This window comes from Molothrus ater, chromosome 8 (genome assembly GCF_012460135.2).
Source record: "Molothrus ater isolate BHLD 08-10-18 breed brown headed cowbird chromosome 8, BPBGC_Mater_1.1, whole genome shotgun sequence".
NCBI lineage: Eukaryota > Metazoa > Chordata > Aves > Passeriformes > Icteridae > Molothrus > Molothrus ater.
The window spans coordinates 35,981,705-36,004,048 of NC_050485.2; the positions used below are offsets into that span (position 1 = coordinate 35,981,705).

General features: G+C 35.0%; 1 protein-coding gene across 1 annotated transcript in view; it reads right to left on the reverse strand.

The window, feature by feature from the left end:
* Positions 1 to 22,344, reverse strand: part of CFAP46 (cilia and flagella associated protein 46) — a 71,187-nt gene that overhangs the window by 38,354 nt on the left and 10,489 nt on the right. Inside the window, exons 10-24 of the mRNA XM_036386126.1 lie at positions 20,720 to 20,818; positions 19,268 to 19,458; positions 17,106 to 17,334; positions 15,982 to 16,102; positions 14,122 to 14,245; positions 13,078 to 13,208; positions 11,606 to 11,751; positions 10,949 to 11,082; positions 9,174 to 9,386; positions 7,750 to 7,960; positions 7,239 to 7,388; positions 6,400 to 6,507; positions 4,716 to 4,897; positions 2,946 to 3,077; positions 1,454 to 1,619 (exon numbers count right to left, since the gene is read on the reverse strand). Of these exons, the coding sequence (XP_036242019.1) occupies positions 1,454 to 1,619; positions 2,946 to 3,077; positions 4,716 to 4,897; positions 6,400 to 6,507; positions 7,239 to 7,388; positions 7,750 to 7,960; positions 9,174 to 9,386; positions 10,949 to 11,082; positions 11,606 to 11,751; positions 13,078 to 13,208; positions 14,122 to 14,245; positions 15,982 to 16,102; positions 17,106 to 17,334; positions 19,268 to 19,458; positions 20,720 to 20,818 (2,337 nt within the window). The remainder of the gene's footprint in view (positions 1 to 1,453; positions 1,620 to 2,945; positions 3,078 to 4,715; positions 4,898 to 6,399; positions 6,508 to 7,238; positions 7,389 to 7,749; positions 7,961 to 9,173; positions 9,387 to 10,948; positions 11,083 to 11,605; positions 11,752 to 13,077; positions 13,209 to 14,121; positions 14,246 to 15,981; positions 16,103 to 17,105; positions 17,335 to 19,267; positions 19,459 to 20,719; positions 20,819 to 22,344) is intronic.

The window sequence follows — 22,344 nt, forward strand, 5'->3', positions numbered from 1 at the left end:
CATTTAAAAATGGACTAGTTATCCTGGTCAAGGATCACTGGAGATCAGTTCCTGCCTCCCACAATGGTTCCTACAGGGTATATGTATTTTAAAAACTCAGTAACTCCAGAAATAATCAAATATAGAGGACTCTGTTAACAGGAATTTTTTTCCTTAACTGCTATCAGCAGTCACTCACTTCTAACTCATAAGAATTACTAACATTTGCAGACAAAAAAATACCTATGCTACCTGTAACTGTAAATTTTCATTATCTACATATAATTACTTTTTAATACTACTTATTAAGGATTCACTCTGAAATCATGCTGTGGTGGAGAGATAACAATATACACATAATGAAGTATTCCTTTTTACTGGTTTTAAATGTATCTCTACAAATAACAAACTTTAGGACTGTGTCTATGGGCAATTACCATTATGTATCTAAACACTGTCAAAGTTCCATTGACCTCACAATTATCACTGTGCTTTTAAAGTACATATTGTACTCATCAGTTCCTACACACCCAGAATAATCAGGCCAGTCACCATTACTGATTATTTGTGATTTATACACAGCTTGACAAGAAAGCAAAGTAAAGGTTTCTATTCTTGTATTATCCTGCTTGATGATCTGAGATGCAGACTCATATTTGTACCACTAAGCTTGGATGCAAAAGTCATCAATAATTGTGCCTATGGAAATATACAGCAGCTCCACTGACATGTAAATCAAATCTAGAGAGAGAAATGGATAAGCTCCATGGAGTTTTAAAGTAAGAAAAGTTGTAAATGCACATGGAAGTTTCAGTGGGCAGAAGAAATTCCACCTGGTGAGATGTGTTATATGACACACATCACTTGCATAGTGTTTCAAGAGGATAATTTCTTTGGAGTACACATGCTGTTCATCACCAATAAGTATTTAATTTTACCATAAATTCCCAGCACAGTCTAAATTTTGACTCCTTCCTACTGCCAAAGTCCTAAATAGTCTGTTAAAAACCTGAAGATGTGAAAAGTAAAACTTTTCTTTTACAGGTAGAAGAAATTTGAGTCTGCAGGTGGGAGAAACCTTAACACAGTCAGTAACTTTTTTTTTCCTGAGTTAGTGTTTTAGGATCTATTATCATATTTTCCAAATCTATTATCATACTTGCCAGAAGTGGCTTTTTTTTCCTGGATTTTGAATATTTTCTAAAAATTATTTTTTTGTAAGCTTCATGAAATGAAACACTACAGTGAAAATCAGACAGCAAATTACTTTGCAGAAAACTGTTGAGAGTTTGACAATTGCCCAAAACCAAAAGAATCACCAAATCAAATACAAGAGTATGTGACTGCAGGTAAGAAACCAGAAATGTGTTTATGACAAATAAGTCACTTTTGCCTCTTAGGAAAAGTATCTTGAAGTTTCTTTACCATCAGCGCCAATCACTAAAAACAAGCAATACCTATTAGAAATTCTCACCTGTTTGTTTTTAGATTCTGCTTTAATTATACTCTTAAGAATTATTTTGGTAGGTTCTTTAAACTGTTCTCTGTCATGTGGTGAGCCTAGCAAAGGTAAACATGCGTTCCAAAAGTGTGTAGCTGCAAACATTACAAGGGAATAATTTCCAGCTTCACCTGCATGCCTGAAGAAAGGGAAATAGAACTTTATAAGGAAAACCAGCCACACTTTAGCTCTAATAAAGAATTTTACCTTTAGGAACATTTGGGTTTAGCTGATCTATGGATCACCTCGGCAATGAGGACTTAGCATAAGAGCTTCATAGAAAAGCTATTTTCCATTTTTATATACCAAACAATTTCACACACTCAGCAGAACTAGGAATAAATAAGTAATATTAATGATAATTATTTTTACTGTATTTCTGCATAATCTTAGCTCAAGAGCATTCATTTAAACAATAGCAGAAACCTCCTCAAGATGTTCTCATTGAAATAATGTACTTTATTTGGCTTCCTATAACGTTAATGTCTCATTCAAAAAAAAAATTTAAAAATAAAATATAATAACTATTACTGTATTATGGATTTTGCTTATTATAGTACCACTGTAACACAAGTATATGGCCCAAATGCCACTAGCTGCATCCAAGTTGCTTTGAGCATATTTCTGCAAGTGATATTTTGAATTAATAAAAGTTAATCCTCCATATTGTGACACACAGTACTCGTCTGAGTGAGAATAAAGCTTGGCATTTCAGTGAAAAATTACAGATTGATGTAATGTAATCACCAATTGAATAGTGTCACTGTTTAAAAAAAAAGCAGTTTTTTGAAACTGTCAATATGATCACCCTCTAGACAGCACTCTTTAGATCACATTTAGACTGCTATGTCCAGTTTTAGGCCACCCAATACATGCCAGACACAGAGAAACCACAAGGAGCTCAGTGAAGGGCCACTGAGATGATCTAAGGACTGGACTGCACTTGCCTTGAGAAGAGGGCTAGCTGAAGAGGTGGCTTTAGGAGCCCTAAGGGAAGTTGCTCAATAACCTAATAAAGTTATTGAGAAGCAACAGTCAGGCTCTTCCCAGTGAATGGCAGGACAAGCAAGAACATGCACAAGTTAACACGAGAAAGGTTCAGAAATGTCCCCAAGGGTACAACCATGCAGCGGAGCAGGTTATTCACAGATGCTGCATGTCTCCATTCCTTGAGGTTTTCACAGCCAGACTGGATGAAGCCCTGGACTGGCCCCGCTTTGAGCAGGAGTCTGAACTAAATCCCTTCTGAGGATGGTGTGATTCACTGACACTATAAAGTCAGCTATGTGGAAAGTAGTTGATAAATTTACTGAAGTGCAAAAATCTGGCAAATCCTTTGTTAAAGATTCCAATTTGCAATTATGTTGATTTTTATCAGTCTCAGGAGAAAATATGATGATCCCCAAAACTGTAACTAAATATTAGATTTGTTTTATGTTAGTTTTCTCTCAACATAAAAACATACCTGGCACTCTGAGCAAAGGTTTGTGATGCTGCTACACGCAGATGTTTTCTTCCAGACAAATTCTCCATTATGCTCTTTCCTTTTATACAGGCTGCAATGCTTAACATTTCTTGTCTCACGCTGTTGCCAAGCCTGCATAAAGGCAAACATTTCAAGAAGCGCTAAGTCTTACAGGGTAAGATCATACCAATTCCTATGAATGATATATTCAAGTAGCTTCTGTATAGATGTCCCTTGTTTAGGAAGTTACAAATCCTTTTATTGAGTTTTCTTTTAAAATTAGAAAACATTTCAAAAACAGGATATTTTGTGGAAAAGTAGACTAAAATATCTTTTTCACACCTCTACAGAAAATAACTGTGAAATCAGATTTTAAAAAACTATTATCTATATTCAGCAAGGAAAGAACAGAGATTTGTTATTTTCTCCCTATTTTTCACTACCGTACCAAAAAAATATTAGGTCTAAGTCCAACTTATACACTAAGCAATTAAAACCAGAAATCAGGAAAATTAGACAATTTTTGATACTTTATTTTGAGATTTGTCATGCTTGTGTCTGGTAAAGTATACCCAGGGCTCTGGAGAAATTTATATGGATCCCACTCCACTACATGTAGAAGAAAACAATATAGATTTCAGTTCCAGAGTTAATCAGTTAAAAATTAATACACAAATAAATTGATACCATTAGTTAATATCATTGATCAATAGCACCTTAGTAAGAAAAGAATAAATACGATTTGCAGGAGTTTCCAGTGTCTCTGTCACCGAGCGCCGCCCCCGCAGCAGCGCGGAGCTCGCCCTGGCTGTGCCCACGAGAGGGCGCCCCTGCCCACAGCAGGAGCTCACCAGGCGAAATTCAGCCTGAAACGCCTTGACCACAACTCTGCACTTTCCATGGAAAAACTGTCCTCTCTTCTCTGGAAATAGCATTGGCAATACATGACTGCACAATCAAACATTTTATCCTTCATTAGTTTGACTTCCTACATTCAGAAAAACTCCTATTAAATGGAGCTGATTCTTTCCTCTTTGGATAAAATTAAATTCTGCTTTTGGAGGAAATTCTTTTTCAAAATAGAGAGCTCAAAGGGCATCACCTTTTTTATAATAAAGGACTCCACCAATCAATAGATCCATTTATAGGTGCTTTTTTTTTTTTTTTTTTTTAAGCCAAGGTTCAAAATATCAGTTAAGGAAGAGACCGGGCTTTTAGAGGAATTAGTTACATTCCTATTGTACCCACCCACATGCACAGATGGCAATTTAGTGCTGTCAGACTACCTGACAGCAGAGCCTGGAATACAGGAACTGCTCATATCTTTCATCACCCCCAGCTTCAACTTGGTCCATGAACTACATAGCCCTTCAGTGTATTAGAGCCAGATGAGCACTGAAAGCAATTTGCTTCATCAAAAGAAGTAGAATCACCTATTTTCTGCTTAGAGATTATAAAAGAGTCAAAATATTACAATTTCCAGAGATCATTTCAGAGCAGCGGTGCCCCCGAAAGACACCCAAACACAGAAATGTACAAGCTTCTGACTCCCTTGGATAGCAAGTTTCATCTATCTGAATGAGGTCCAGAGCCACAATCTGGATCTCCCACTGCCTTTTACTTTCATTTTCATCTGTAGCTGCACAATTTTTTTGGAAAAAAGATTCCTCCATTTTTGTTTTGACCAGACACATTTATCCTCTTTACTTTCTTCAAAACTTATAGCAATTCAAGTACATTACCATATCATAGGAAATTCTATATACTTACTCACTGTATTTCTTAATATTTCTGTTGAGGACAAAATTCTCATCTGATTCCAAGATCCTTTTGGAACAAGTCATCACTCTTTCATAGTCTTGTGATACATATGCAAAATACGTAAGTCGTGTCAGTGTCTGCAATTCCACTAAGGAATCTGACCAACTGCACTCTAAAGCCAAATCCAGTAACTAGGATTAAAAAAAAAAGGTTAAAATTGGAGGTTTTTATATGCTTTTTTTTACAACCCACCTGGGCATGGAACAAGTATATGATAAAACCATCTAGAATATGAAAGAGCTACAAGTACAATCAAAATATACAACGGAGAGGCCTCATTCACTGTGTAGTAAGTATTAACATAGTGTGTGCAAATCCAGGTATAATTGTGCATGCCTTCCGGCCAGAAGTGTCTGCCAGGACTTGTCCTATGTCCTCAGTCATCTTTCAAAAACCAGTGGAATAAGATTTTCAAAACTCAGAACCCATTTTAGTTAAGTCGAAAGTAAGAATGGGACATAGAAGCGGTTTTGCAACAACCAGTAACTGTAATAAGTAGTTGCTATGTATACTGTTATATATGTGGCAGCTCAGGAGAGCTTGGGCTCCATAATCTTAGAGGTATTTTCCAACCTAAACATACATACATATAGATATAGGTCAGATCATTTCATATGTAGTTTCATTATAGGATCTAAATGTTTGCATTTCATTTCTTTTGTACATGTCAAAGGTCCACCTTTTTAGGATAGTGGTAATTGTTAATTAATTGCTCCAAATGAAGATACTACAATACTGCTATATAAAACTATGCCAGTGAATTGATAGCTAAAGTTAACTCATAATATTTGACATAAATCTGTACACCAACTAGAATTAGATACCTATTTACTCTTAAGGACCTAGTTCCTAGTTGTCAGTAATAGTTTGTTGTTGGCCTGCCAACCTGCTAGTTTTATTTTACAGTCAATCAATAGTAACCATGTGTAGTTGTGCTCTACCTTGTAACTGTCAAAAGAAAATTTGCTCTAATGTGAAGTTGCCTGTTGAAATGTTGAATGCTTCTAATACAAACCCAAACCTCCCTGCAACTACCTGAAGAGGCTGGAGTCAGTGTCTTTTCCCAGGTAACAAGCAACAGGACAAGAAGAAACAGCCTCAAGTCACACCAGGGGAGGTTTAGGTTGGATACTGGGAAAATTCCTTCACTGAAAGGGAGTCCCCATCCCTGGGGGGATTAAAAAGTTGTGTGGATGTGGCACCTGGAGACCTTGGCAGTTCTGGGAGAACAGCTGGACTCCCTGATCTCAGAGGGCTTTTCTAACCTAAACAACTTTAAGCTTCTATCAAGTTTTCTCCAGAAGAAAAATGAAAGGTTAGAAGTATGGTTCTGTACAGAATTCACCTGAACCTGTTATGCTCATCTGATGATTACTGAAACAATCTGCCAGAGCAACATAAGCATAAACTGAATATTTATATTCTAATGGTATCTGATCTTTGGATAAATAAAATTATTCTGTCACAAAAATCTCCTTCCTGCCATAAATATTTCATCTCTTGGTTAAAGAAAATAATGGTACAATAAAAGATTCAAAAATAATTTAAACTCTATTTAAAATTGAATTTGAAATCAAATTCATAGTACACAATTTCTTAAAACTCAAGAGCTTATAAAATAAACCCTAAATACCTGAGATAAGCTAGGAAGAGTGAAATCCATGAGACCCAAGCCATTACATGAATACATTTCCAGACCAACAAGAATTCTCGCCAGAGGATTTTGCACTTCATCATTATTCTAAGCAGAAATAAAAAATTCACATTCAGAGATTTTTTTTTGCAAGTTAATATTATTAAGGACATTAATTGAGATGATGATGATGATGATAATAATACTATAATGTTTGAAAACCTCAATTTGCTCTAAGCAATTCCTGCTCTGTACTGTGTCCTTAAAATCCTTGGTTTTTGTATTTATATATTTTTAATTAACACTGTGAACTCTGAACTACTAGTTTCAACACTAAAAGCCCACATCAACAATACAGTGAAGGCAAATTTCATATGCTACTGAGAGTTTTCAGTTTTAAAGACACTATAAAATAAAAATATAAGAATTAAATATTTCTTTCCAGCTTACTAGGTCTATAATGTATATATATAAAGAAGCCATAGTAAATGTTGACATTAATATAGCTGATTTTTCTTAACATTTTTAATGCAGCCATTTTATTATTTTACATTTGTGAATTCAAAATCAATTTTGCTCAACAGTCATCATATGACAAACATCACTATGGTAGCTAACATCATAAGGAAGAGTTAAGAAATGTAGACTCACTGCTATACCCAATGTGAAAAATTTGCTGTGTTCTGCAAGGAACTGCAGACAAAATTTATTTTTACATTATGTTCAAATATACAGAAGAAAATGTACCTTGATAATTTCAGTCATTATTAAATGAATTTATGAATTTAACTTCTCTCTGTAAAGTTTCAACATTATGCAGGATTTCAGGGAAATCGTACCTCCCCCCGAGTCCCAAGCTGATGTCTGATCTGCTGCTGGTTTAACTGCTTTGCTTTCACCCAGGTAGCAATGATCTGTTGTTGTGTAGCAATAGAGACTTTTTCATTAGGTTTGGTCCCAGTCATTGCATTTAGGGCAAATTCACAAATCTAAACACCAAGAAGAGAAAAAAAAAAAGTGAAATACAGGAGAATGTGGAAAGTTTCTTGTACGTTTCTTGTATGAACATGCTATCCATTAGTTATTTTTAGATTATTGCAGATGCATCTCTAAGCCAAACAACAGCTGCTTTAAGGCAACCCAAGGCAAACAGAAGTTACAGTCCTCAAGCCCAAGTTGGTAAGGAGCTCCAATGTGCATTTGGGAAGGATTTGTGGTGACAGAAACTGTAAAAGAAGGTAGCTTTTTAAAAAAAACAAACAACTTCTACTCTTGAATTTATAGGAATTCATTCTGCTGTAGTATATGACAGCAGAATGAAAGGGACTACAAAAAATCAGGGGTCTGCACCTCTAAGGCAGCTTTGATGTCAGGAAATCCAGTAGGATCTACTGAAAAAGACTGGATGACATTTTCTTTTTCCTGTTTCTTTGCTGCAGCTTTTCTGCTACTCTCTACTGCTGTATCTTCTATCTTCTCAGCAGGTTTTGGCTTCGGAATCCAAGAAATAATTAGGCCTCGAGCCAAAGCATTACATAACATCAGTAAAATTTCAGTACTTCTGTAGAAGAAAACAAAAATCAGAAGCGCATACTGCATCAGATCAAAATAAAAAGGCAGGAATAAATTTATTGATTTCAGGAAGTAAGCATTACTTGAAAATCTAGTTTTTTCATAGAAAGCATAATTATGGCTATTACCCAAAAAAATCTGCATGTTGGTAAAGCAGTATAATGATTAAAACTACAAAACCCAGAATCAATTTTCAGTTAACATCAATTTTTCTCATATGAAAAGAACAACTATTTTCTAAAAAAGTATCCTAAACCAAGCCCTTCACATTTTTTATGGTTATCATGCCAATCCACTGCCAAGCAGAAATTTTTGGGTTTTTTGGGTTTTGGTGTTTTGGGTTTTTTTTTCAGAAAACATGAACCTTACTATACCTAAGAGATTATTGCTAGTACATATTGATGTAAGTATCAAAATAAATAAGCAGGTATTACCAGTCTTCATCTCTGCACAAAGAGAAATCTTAATTTTATTCCCCACTACTGTTAAAAGAGACTTCTTTGCTGCTGGTCATTACTCTACCTAGAGGTGAGGCCAGTCCCAATGAAGTTCCAAAGTATCTAGGAATTTGTCCTATAGTCAGATTTTGACTAGAGTATCTACTCCACAATGGTTGATCATTCTCTCATTGCATTTACTGCAGGACAGGATTTCTCTAAACCACTGTGGAATCCATGTTCCCATTTTCATGGTCTACTAACGAGCACATTCCCTTTATTTCTTTTGTTTTCTCTTTTCTCGTATTTCAGAACCAGCAGTAATCTGCTTACACTGGTTAGAACTATTTGCAATGAAGTATCTTTACAAAATAATTCAAGATCAGAGAACTGACAGCAGGCAAATGCATTTTGAGCTGTTGTGCAAACAGAGTCTCAGAGAATTTTCCCAATTTGCTGACTAACTTAACAAAATGCTATTTTGCATGCACATGTTGCTATTCCACGCTGAAGAGAAAGTAATATTTATTGGTCTAAAGTTATCATGGCTTACAGTGTATAGCAACAAAGAACAAACAGAAAGGATTAACACTTATTTTCACAATTTATCTCCTGAGCTACTCTATATATACACCAAGACTCCTTCACTGCCAATGAAAGCCAGCAATAAATATTTCACAGCACAAAGTGACTTTCAATATTTGCAATAATATTTTCTGTGTTTTAGAAAAAAGAGTATGTTCATATCCAAGCATCTCAATTTACCCGTCATGCCTGACAGTCTTGATAGCTCCAAGAAGAGTCTGCAGGTACTCAATAATGTCCCTCTGTCTTCCTGAAGAAATCACATGTCTGTTGTAATTTAAGATATACACGACAGCATTGTGAACAATCCAGGCTTCATTCAATTCTTCTCCTATTTCAGCTGCACGTTGGAAGTTTTCCATAGCATACTGAGATAAGCTGTCTATCCATAAACTATAAAATTAGTATAAGGAAGCTGTTAGTCCAAAGCTTCAACACTAGAAGGAATTCTATCATAAGGTTAAATATGCAGTACTACCAACAACAAGAACAAAAATGTAATTAATTTTCATTAAATTTTAATTAACTAATTTAGTTGCATTTATTAAGTTCTCATCCACTGACTTGATTTTACTTCAGTGAGAAGATGGTTCAGAAAAGGAAGTAGTACCAACATAAAATGAGTAGTCTCTGACATTGAAATGCTATTAGCTTAAAAAACAGTGTCTATGGTTCAGGTTTCATCCACATGTTTGGGCTTTTTAAATGCGTGTGTGAATCCACCCATCAGTGCTAGAAATCAAACAACCATGTCAAGGCTCTACTTGAACATAGATATGAATGAGGCATGCCATCTAAGAGTTAAGGACACGTCTTTTTTACTCAAAACTGCATGTGCTGTTACACTCAAAGACACTTCCAGGTGCTTTGAAATGCTGTAATATTTTTAAATAGAATAACATTTTCTTCACAGTCTGTGCAATAACTTCCTTTCAATAAATTTGTTTTCTTTCTTAATTATCAAAATGTACTATTACTTTGAAAAAACAATACTAAAATACAGTCTTGAATGATCATACAGAATTGCCATGGTTCCAAAGTCATGAAGTCAAAAGCACAAACTGACAATGGGTATTACTATGTCAACAGTGGTACAGGACACAGTACCAGACCAAAGTCCTTTTTTTCCTACAGGTTTTTAATCTAATTAGGCAAACTCAAAAATAGCTAGTAGCAAATTTTGGAACAGAGTTCTCATCTTCTTTGCCCCTTGGCTCTGATCAGTTTATAATTTTTCCCATTCTACTGAACATTTGCAAGCAGACAGAGTGAGAAACTTTACTTAATTTTCAGATTTCATGAACAGACCTAGGGACACGACTCTGCCATCATGATCTCTCAGGACATGACCACTGTAACAATAAGGCTGGTATTACTATGAACGTGAACAGCAGAGAGTCTAAGCATCATCTTCAGAAATCTCACTCCTCCTTCTTCTCCTTCACAAGAAATAATCATGTCAGACTAGTAAAAAACAGTGCTTGCTATATTCTACTCTCCCAAATTCAGTTCAGTTGATTGGATGGAGCACACTAGATTCGAAAACTGGAATAATTCATCGTATGCATTCAGTACTATGAAATCATTATATGTATAGGAGCTAAAAAGCAAGACAAAAAGACCTTTTGGATTTGAGAAAACATATTTTTAAATACAGAATTTAATTATCTAAGTGTCAATGTACAACAATTATTTTTCAGCTTGGAACACTAGCTTCTAGTTTCAGAGAAATAAATGTTAAATGAAAAATAAAATGCACACTCCAGAATGAAAGGAAACCTAAGAAAAATATCTCAAACAATTTTTTAGATCTTTTTCCCGTTTCCCATGACTACCCACCAAAATGAAGAATCTGGTGACAATTTTACTAAGGAGAAACAGTTTTTGCAGTTATCAGCAGTGTCTCATAATAATGATCTGTTAAAGAGTTCCTTGGTCTTGATATAAAAAAGTACCTGTATGTTTTCCATTCTGGATCACTGTCAGGAAGATACGAAACACGTCCTGGATGACACTGGTATGTAGCTTCTGGAGGTACAGCATGATCATTCAGCTTGACTCCCTGCAGTCTTAATAAATGAACAGTTGCCTGAAAAGACACAGAGAAATAAATTGTCTACCCAGGTTATCATTGTAAAAACAGATTATTTCTTCCTATTAGTGCTGTTACCTCTTCAAAAATTAAAAAACACATAATGTTTTTTCAAATACTGTACAGGCATGTACAAGTATATGAAATACAATGCTCAGTACTTCATAAGCTTAAAATTGTCTACAGCTAATTTTACTAAATAATTACATGGAGAAAACCCCATAATTTATATATGTAAATTTTTCAATTACGCTGGAACTTCATGGATCCAGAAATGTAATGTCAGATGTCAAAAATTTACAGTAGAATCTCTTGTAAAGTAGTGTTATCAGCACCTGCAGTAAAACTATAGCTACAGTTACTTTCACACATTATTTTGATAAGGTTGCTTCATGAAACCACTTCTTCCTTTACTTCCGATGGAGATAGAAAATAACTAAACTCAAAATTCTGGTGCTTCAAGATTTGTATATAAAACAAAACTAAACAAATATGAATGATAGTTATGTAATTTATTTACCTCTGCATTAATAAATCTTATTTCTGCTAGTATTCTGAATAAATCTGCTTCAAAAGAAAAGGATTCAGCAGGCAGCAATGATTTTCCCGATGAGCGGCCACGTTGACCATCCATCATCACATTTGCATTAGCTTTATTCTTCTGTGCTAAAAATAAATAAACCCATTATTATTTCCATGCAAATCATCGTCTTCATTTTTAAATTTACAAATCCCTACATATTCTTAAATTCACAAGGAATAGTTAGCAAGAAAAGATTTTTAATTATTTCAAGTAACTAACTTTTACATTATTGCCATTTATTGCACTCAAAACCTGTTCCCAAGCAGTGCTGAGGCATTTGTTACCTGTGATTTTTCTGCATTTCAATTTATTTATAATCTTCAATATTTGCAGCAAATAACTTGCTCCAGTCATAGTATGCATACTGAAATTTCAGTGTGAATAGATGAATAGACTCCATGGCCTCTAGTTCAATTTTACTGCATAAATGGAAGTGGAGCATAGAACTGGATTACGCAGAGGCTAAAGTCTTTTTGCATTTGAATCATGGACTGGGTTGACTTTCTGGTAATGCACACATCGGTAAAGAGGAATTTAGTTTAATAATGAAGAGAAAGGACTAAGGTTGTTTTAATATAAACACAAAGTTTGTAATTCTACCAAGTTTCAATTCATCGTGCTTTTGGTGCATGGTTGCCTTCAGTTTCCCGTAAGTGTATTTATTTTTCCCTTATTTTGTTTGGAAAGAAGACAAAAGACTAAACATGGCTAGTCTGAAGATGCAAAACTTGTGAAAGAAAACCAGCAAATTAATGTGCTATTTTAAATGGACTTTGGAAAAAAATATGGAATAGATTCGATTAACTTTAGCTAGTGAAAAGAAAAACCATTTCATCTATTCTTAAATATGAATTTACAAATTCCCTAACAACTTTAAAAGCCAGTAAGCAGAGAGGGATTTGAAAGTGCTTTGCCCCAAGTTAAAAACTCTTAACATGCACTAGGTTTCCAGCAGACCCTTAAGGAACAAGGTACAATGTTGGATACCTCAGAGGAAACACTCACTAATAGGGGATTAAAGGGTAGAAAATGTTAACATGTGAGCCTCATACAATGTGACTTACAACCCATTTTTCTTCAGCTCCATCAGACATGAATGATATGGACCTAGATGACCATGAGGGAATTTGCCTGTGTTCTTAAGACAGGCAGATGTATTTCACAGAAGTGCTTCTCTACAGCACTGGTGAAACACTTCTGACAGCAGAGTATGGCTTCTACAAAAAAAATGTAATGACTGATTTCTAGATTTGGAAGTTCAACATGTATGCCAACATGCAGTGCCAGAAAAGAAACTCAGGGAACTTTGGGAATGGGAGGAAATAAAATAATATTGTCTGTCTCCTTTTAGTAACTTAAATAAACTATTAAAAAGTTCCTTACAAGATTGAAAATGATTTGTCACTTACTTTGTTTATGCTTTGTTGCCTCCCTAGACAAAATATCATCATACAAGAGGCAAAATCTACATGCTGCACGACAGACATCCCACACTTCCTGTTTACATGCAACTTTTGCCAAATCTGCCCAAAGTATAATTCTACCAAAGAAAAAGCATAAATAAAATTAGTTAATAAGCAGGATTAGGTTCCACAGTTCAGGACTGACAAAAATAATCTTGTCAATAATGATGGCCACCAGGAAAAAAAATTACATCTAATCAAAATTAATAAATGGAAGACTTCTTGTCAGTAGCAAAGGTAACACTATTACTTTATCTATTAAAAATAATCTCTTCAGCATACCAAGAGACAGAATTCTTCTCTTGGATGGTAATTCTACCTAAGTTTCAAAACACGTGTGACAACCCTCATTTTCTATCTCATAAAGTAAACTAAATATTTCAAAACTAATGTTGAGAATTTAAAAATAAGTCTTGAAAACTAGTCTGGATTTAGAACCTTTAAAAAAACAACTGCCTTTAAATTTCAGCACAGGAATTTTTAGTGCAGCAAAAAGGTAGACACATCCTTTTAACTAAAGAATGACAAAATTATATATAAAAATGAAACCTGTCATTTTTCTAGAGATTAATCTTTCTGACTCTCAGAATGAACTACTTAGCTTTTTAACCAAAAAAGTTGTAGTACATGATGTGCTTCTTAGGTACAAGGACTTAAAAAGACACTTGCAAGTATCAATTCTTCATCAAGTACAAGCCTTAATCCACGCATCCCTCTGTATGTTGGGCTCACATCAATAGAACAGGTGAGTTTAAGTGTGCATGTGAGAAAGCAGATTAGAAATAGGGAAAGAATAAAATTCTGCATAGCATGGAAATATAACAGAGCTTTCTGAACACAAAACTATACACACGCTTCAATATGTTGCCAGAGGCTGAAATATTCAACCTCTTACAAGGTGCCATCCACTAAAAACCTCAGAGACAGAACCTTTCCTCTTAAAGACTTCTACAAAAGATGAAAGAGACACTTCTGGTCTGTAGCAATTACCTTTCTCTGCTATTTCCATTTTTTAAGTGTTTCAAATGTTCATCGACTTTCTTCACACTTTTAGTATGATGTTGGGCTTTTGCACAGAGGTAGCTTATTTGACTATTACTTTTACCTGAGAAAACTTGGTGAAGAAATAAAAATTAATGGTAGTTTTTTATAGATTAGAAATTTTAAAATCTACAAGAATGGCAAGGAAATAGATCCATAATTCCTTGCTGAAACACTCAAAATCCAGCCCTTTTCTCATTTCCTCAAGCTTTCCTCAAACCAGCCAACGAACATAAAATCATGTATTCTACCAACATCTATTTTGGTTTTTTCCTGTATCTTGAAATACAGTTGTCCCATCCAAAACTAATCTATGCTTGTTTAGTGTCCAAATATCTCAAATAGACTACTTTTCTGACAGGACATGTAGTGCTCCAGTTAGGTTCATTCAAGAGCAAGTGAACCATGTGTATAAAGTACACACTCATGCTGAAAACAGAAAGTTTTTCCATGCAACTGAAAAGAAAAAATAACTATATAAATCTGATGTTCTGTCCTATGTACATTTAATATAATAAATTTGCATATGTATTTTCTTACTCCTTCAATGCACATGTATAAGCTTGTGGCAACTTAAGTCATAGAAAAAGCAAAAACTCACTGCTTGGATGACAGCCTAAGAAACAACTGAATTTTTTCAGAACAAAATAATATAAATATTATGTCAAAAGAAGTCTTGTAATAGCTTCAATGTTGTAATAATCTCACTCATTTTAAAAATTCAGCCTGGAAGGCTAATGTGTGCTCAGATTTATTCTCAGAGGAATCTCAAAAGTAATTGTACAGTTGTTAAGTTAAAATTTAACAGCAAGGAGATGTTTTAATTCTCTTCGTTTCACAAATATGATAAATTTTATCACTTTAAATAATCTATGAAAATGTTTTCCAGCAGTATAGTTTTCACATTCTTAAAAGGACTGCACAGAGTCGAACGGTTGATCTGTAAATATGACTCTGGCTTCTAAGTGATTAGTTGATCAAGTTTGAAATGGGGATATGAAAGGTGAACTTTGTGACCTGGCTGAACAGACAGCATGGTGTTCCACAGCACACACAGGCTGCTCTGGAAGCAACAGGACTCTTTCTGTAGCATTCCCTTCCTCCAGCATAATCTCTACTGCAGGAGTACACTGGTTTTACTCAGAGTTAGTAAATTAGTCACATACACATACTTGATTTATTGCCAATATAGTACAAAACAGTTAAGGCAATCTGGTAAGAGTGTTCCCTGTCCACTCTTCCTCAACCAGGCGCTGTATAATCACAAACTGATTTTGTTTTTCTGTTTGAGGCATAAGGAATGTATCCATTTATGTTGCATGTTTTAGAAAGTAAATAATTAATTCACATCTAAATCCCTGTGCAAAACTAGAGCTCTCAAAGGCAAGATTTTAGAAGAGAATAACAATTACAATATAGAAAGAATAATTAAAAAGTGTTAATTACAAAAAGTGTTAATTACACCAGGTATTATTGCGTGAAATTTCTGAAAACACCACTTAAAAATGACCCTGGTTATAAAAACATTCAGGAATGGTACTTAGTGAAAATAGAACTACTTACAGCACACTACAGCACAACAGTAGGATTCAGAGCAATTTGGAGGGGAAATTAACACCTTTTCCAGTATCACCATACAACTTTTTTATCCCTAATGAAAATAATAGGAAGTCTGCCACAGAATGCGGCAGAACTATCACTTCATCTGTATTGTAATATTCCCTATATGTTGCCATCAGATGCAATGTCCAGCCTTTAAGAGTGTGCAAAGCAAAGTTAGTAACTTTTAGTCACATGCACATACTTTACCTTTAGCTTCATTTTCACTGTCAAGGACTATTTGGAATGTGTCAGGAGCTAATGCAAGACCTGCATTTACCAGAAGTGATCTCTTTTTCCTCATATTATCCTTTTGTTTTCCCCTTTTAGCCTGCATAAAGAAAAGAACTCATTGTCACAAGGCTCATTTTATATTCCAACTAGATCTTATTTACTAAACGTAACAGAATATACATCATATAATTTGCAACTACCAAAAAATACCCATAGACTTGTGTATCTTTAGGTATCTTACACATCATTCTACAGCATGACTGTCATTGAAAGTGAATGTGGAACTTGTGTTGATACTCATGATTACACCACAGATAATTTAATACGATGTGCTGTTTCTGCTTCTCATGAATCTTTACAGTATATTCCTCAGTATATAACCTGACATTATGTTATACCTTTCCAAACAAACAAAGAACAGAATTTATTCACAACCAACAGTAACATATCCAGTGTGCAGTGGCTAGGAATTGCTATAAAATAGAAAAAGATCCTGGTCTGCTAAGAACTAACCAAAGTCAGAGGAGGCATGGTTTTTTTGAAGCAACATTTAAACGGAGTAAGCTTGCATGGAAAAGCATTTGAACCAGGAAAACAAGCAGTTGCCAGTATGATTTTTATTGAGGTGTTAAGGCAGCACAACAGAATTAGATGCGGTCACTCTTGACAATGCCCATATTGTGACTGCAGAGTATATTATTTAGTGGCATTTGTGAGAACCACACGATATTGACTTATAGCCAGCAAGGATGTTTAGCAATTTGAACACTGTGCTTCTCATTAAATAAAACTGTTTCATGCAATGAAATCCTAATTATTGACAACTGCTATTCTTTTTTTGCTGATATTTCTGCTAATTAACAGCTCCCTGCCTTTCCCAAGAAATAAGCTTTGAAAGAATGGGGAAAAAAATCCTTTACTATGATCTTCAGACTGTGAAGCAGCACAACCACGTCAAGGCAACAAAGCAAAGACAGTTTGCTGAAAACAAACTGATGCTGGCTCTACTAATACGCAGTTCTACTAAACAGCTGTCTCTCCTCTGCTGGAATGTAATAAGCAAGCCTATTCCAGCTACAGACTTTGTTCTCCATGCTTACCTGTTCAATCAGCATTACCGCCTGATCCTCTAGACGCTCAGGTGACTCGTACAGCATAGCACTCAAACGAAGGCGGTTAAAACTCAGTCTCAGATGTTCTTGATACTGCCCACTGTTGTTCAGGTGCATAGCTTTCTGCAAATGTTCCAGAGCAGCCTCTAGTCTATCCCCATCTTCTTCAATACGAGCTATTTCCATATGAACTTGACAACGCAACAAAATCAGCATGCTAAGGATTACAAATTTAAGTGTAAACTGTTAAAATAAGGTACACTAAAATTCTTAGACCTAAAACTCACTCGAAGGTGAAACTCAGTAATTAAAAGTGACTCCAGTATTAAAACTGATATTGTCTTTTTAACTGACTCGTTGCTTTAATTTTCACTATCATGCCTTTTTAACAGAAATTAATAAGAAAATTTAACTGCATATTATTTTCACTTACCCTGCAGGAGAATGCAATGTATCTTGTAGACTAACTGGTCTTTATATATCTGTAGAACTCTTTTTCAGTACTGCTTAGACATGCAAATCAGGTGAAGAGGTTTTCAAAAGTAGTTAACTGACAGAGAAACTATAATGTGCTGAATACGGACTTTTGACAGAAGTTCACTCTCTGCTCCTAACATTAAAGTAGACGCTAATACTCCTGAAACTTTAGCCCTGGTCATATTTGCTCAGCTCTTTCAAAGATGGGGCTCACCTCAGGCATACACATTCACTCTAAGTATGGTCTCTACCCAGGTGTTGTTGACTTCACTCTATGAAGCCAGCGTATCTTCACCAAAAACTGCACGGTCTCCAGTCTCAGGTACGCCCAGCTCCCTATCCATCACCTGCTCCAGGAGGCTGTCATGACAGTTCAGACCTCTACATACTACTACTGATTATTTTTAGGAAGAAAAACAAAAAAGCAGATAAATTTAAGCAATGTTATGAAAAAGAGAGAGAAGAAAGGTTTTCAAGTCTATTCAATATCATGCCATAGGACTAATGTATGTCCACATCAGAGCCGGCCTGACTGAGCATCCTTTTCCTGTGGACCAAAGTAGCCACAATTAATGTTGCTATCAAACCAAAAATTAAGACAGGCAAATTAATCGACACAAATTACTTCATTCAATCTCTAGAGACAGTACCACATCAGAATTGAGGCTGAGTCTGCTGAGTCTGCTTGTTAAGAATATACATGTGACAAACTCTCAAACCCTCATCTCTCCAAAATCTCCCTGCAGGCTTTTAGAGAAAAACTGCCATTACTAACATTTAGTACAAATTTCAAAGTTGCCTATGCTGATCTTGAATTCTCTATATGGAAACAGAATAACAGTACAGCAATATAATATAGTGCTTTCATGCATGTGTATATCCACTCTTTATACAACTGGAAACAAATTTTTAAAACACTGAAACTAGATTCCTCACCTTCCTGTGCAATACATGCAGCAGAAACCACCCACTGTCCTGCTCAAACAGCAGATTGTGTCAATTGCAACTCGCTCTACTGCAAAGGTTCTGATCCTTGTTCTTAAGTCAGATAATGCACAGGTCCAAACTTAACAAAGTACCAAATAGTAATGTTTACTTGTAGACTCAAATTAACAAAAAATGTGAAAATATTTAGGCACTTAAAGTTAAATACAGCATAATAGCAAATAGAAGAATGTACCCTAAAAAAAAAATGTTTTGTTAATACAGGAGGTTTTTTAATTAAAAAGAAGTATCATCAAAGATACAAAAGTAGTATCTTGCAAGAGTCTTTTTTGACATATAATATAGAAGCCATGATGTTTTTTCAGAAGCAATTTTTAAAATTTTATTTTTGTAACCAACAAAAGCAATGTTAACACAAGAATCTAGACCACAGTCCAACACTTATACTGCAGCTTTGGAATTTTCTCACAGAATTTTGATTAATTAGAGTATTTTTAAATTCCTCAAATATTTCAATATTTGTTACAGGCCATTAAACAGTGTAAGATTGTGCCTGAAAGGAACCTATATTTAAATGATTAACAGGGAAATGTATGCAACATGCAGGCACGCATTTATTACAAGCCAGTGGAAAATTCTCGAAGACACTTTATATCACAGAACTTGAGGTTTTAAATGAGTTTGATGCTTTGAGACCTTTCAAAATACTATACAGCATTGAAAATTACCTGTCAATCTCCTCAAGGACATCAGCAACGGAGATCAATGGCTTTCGCACATGTTGATGCAAATTGTGTTGTAGTAGTGGTAAGCACAGATTCCACTGGGTTGCACAAACAACCTGAATCACACCAGGATCTCCCAACTGAACTGCACGTTTTAATGTTAATTCAAGATTTTTGACCAATTTCAGCTGAGCCTACATACATGAAGAATTAATTAGCACCATGGCATTAATAAATAGAATTTCTTACATGTTCTTTCAAATTTTAATCTTAGGACTGTTTTCAGTAGAAAGCAGTCCCTCAGTCAGCAAACTTTGGGAAGTATTTATTTTAGATGCTCCAGGCTGCTATCATGTATTTCTGGCAGAAGTCTGTCAGCTACTCCCCATTCTTATGATAAACAAAAATTGATGATTGTGAATACTTGTGAATTCAGAAGGTTTAGCCACTTTGGGGTTTTTTTGACATTCAGCTACAGATGCAGTACCAAAGAGGAAAAAATAAATATTATTACTGGAATTTGCCATACTGTCAATTAAACTTGGTTCTTATTAAATCTAGAAGCCAATATTACCTACAGTAACAGACTTGTCATTTATTACATTATTTTTAGAGGTTATGCAAGTAAAAAAAAAAAATCAGGAAAAAAAGTCAAACGAAATCCCTCTCCAATTGAATACACTATAGACTTAAAAATTAGAAATCCCTAAATATCTTGTTTTACATTTTACTATTAGTAGTGCTTCATATAATGAAGAATTCATTAACAAGAGGGTATTTTTTCAAAAGGTGAGTGGAATTTCTGAACTCCAAAATTATTATAGTCCTAGATAGGAGTAAGTCTTTGCGCTACCAAGTTCCATTAAACATATTCCTACTTCCCACTGAAGGAACTTAAGGTGACTCTAACAACTGGTCTAAACTGCTCATTGTAGGAATCTCTCTAACCATTAATAATATTGATATTTAGGCTTCTAACTTTGATGGTCTGAATTACAATTGAGCCAACCAACCACAGAAATTCAAGAAAACCGTTCCCAGTGTGATCAGGAACAATCCACATTTCTGACGTAAGAATTTGTATTACATTGACCATAACATGCAGTCACAGTTGAGATGGACTCAATGATCCCTAGTGGTCCTTTCCAACCCAAGATATTCCTTGAAAAGAGGTCCCATAAAGGCAAAATGTGAAAACATGCCTCAATGCTACCATCTTTGCTCTTGGAAAGCAATATATTATGAACCTTTACAGTCAGACAGAAAACTTGAGGGAGCAACACACAACTATGGTTTATTTTTCCCCGTTTGCTTATTAGAAGTCCAATTTAAAAGAGTATAAAGGTTAAAAGAATTCCTTATCAGTATAATGTAATTAAGAGACACAGTCAAATGCAATATTCCACATTTAACAAATTAAAACTTTTACTTTTTTCTCAAAGTTAAAGAATGTACCTCAACAACTCCTTTGGTATAAGTCACAATTTCAGTGCCATCTTTCTTCATTTCATATTCATATTCCAGACATTCTATCTCAATAAGTTTCCCTTGCTCCTACAAAGTATTAATACACAAAATGCTAATTTTATTAATTAAAAAGAAATACCATAAAGGTTAAACCCATGCAATTACAGTAACACAGCACTGTACTTTCCTACTGAAAATCCCACTATACTAGTGAGTTAACTGCAATGATACAAAGGGAATGGAATTTGCTGTTTGAACTGCAGTCCCTTAATACTCACTGGAAGATGCAAAATAATTTTTAAGCTGCTCATTGCCAGAATTTGCAGTAAGAAAAACAGTGTACACCTGATTCCTCCTATACTGTAATTTGATTTCAGTTCTAATAGAATCATAGAATCACAGAATGGTTTGGGTTGGAAGGGGCCTTAAACCCCATCCAGTTCCAACACCCTGCTTATGGGCAGGGACACCTTCCACTATCCCAATATGCCCCAAACCCCATCCAACCTGACCTTGAACACTTCGAGGCATGGAGCAGCCACAGCATTTCTGAGCAACCTGTGCCAAGGCCTCACCACTATCACAAGCAATACTATTTTCACAATATCTGATTTAAATCTGCCTTCTTCTATTTACTCATTAATGTTATTAAAAAGACACATGCTTGGAATAAACAGGCACGAGTCAAGACAGAAAGGATCCAGCTTGACGGGCAGTGAAACTTTTAAGTGAAAAATGAGCTTAGACTTTTAACAGCTTAGGAAAGAGCTGACTATTAAATCATATAAATTCTATGTATGGATCATAGAAACACCTAAGTTATGCTGTATTTGGGTTAAATTGGTGTAGTAAGCAAATTTAGACAGCCTCTCCATTCCTAATTCTTTATGAGCTATTATCAAATCACTCAGCATGACCGTTGGTAACTGAACATCCCCATGACTGGAAAAGAGAAAAGAGATCATGAAAAACTTAATGACAAATACACATCGAGATGGAATTCATGTTATGATTGAGAAATTTGCCAGTACTTGGAAAAAGACAAGGAACTGACATTTTGACATAAGATTTTCCTTACTCTACTATAACAAGAAATCACTGTCAAGTGATGGTGAGCAATCAGATGGTCACTTAAAAACACATTAACTCCAATGGAGAGCGTTGAAATAGAAACCAAGTTTCTCTGTTGCTGCCACACAACAGATATTCCCCACTACCGTCTACACAAATACTTAGATTAAATCCTTGTGAATCTTTGATCTAGGGGATTTAAACACATCTTCCAGTGGAATGCTATGGATTTGTATATGATTTTAGACTTTCAGGAAATGTTCAGAATAATGGGCCTGAATCAGACACCTGGAATTCAAAAAAAAAATTCTGTGAGGATAACTTAAATTTTATGAGTAACTCTAAGTGGGATCATTATAATAGAAATTGGAGTTTAACTTCTAATCATACTCTTGCATAGGTAACATTTTAAAAACATAGCAAAAATTTACAGTTAATATTTATTTGCCAAAATAAACTGCACTGCTAATTACCCTAGTCTACCCACAGCCTACTTTCTGACCTTGCATCTACTTCTCTAGTTTAGGAAGAAATCAAGTATC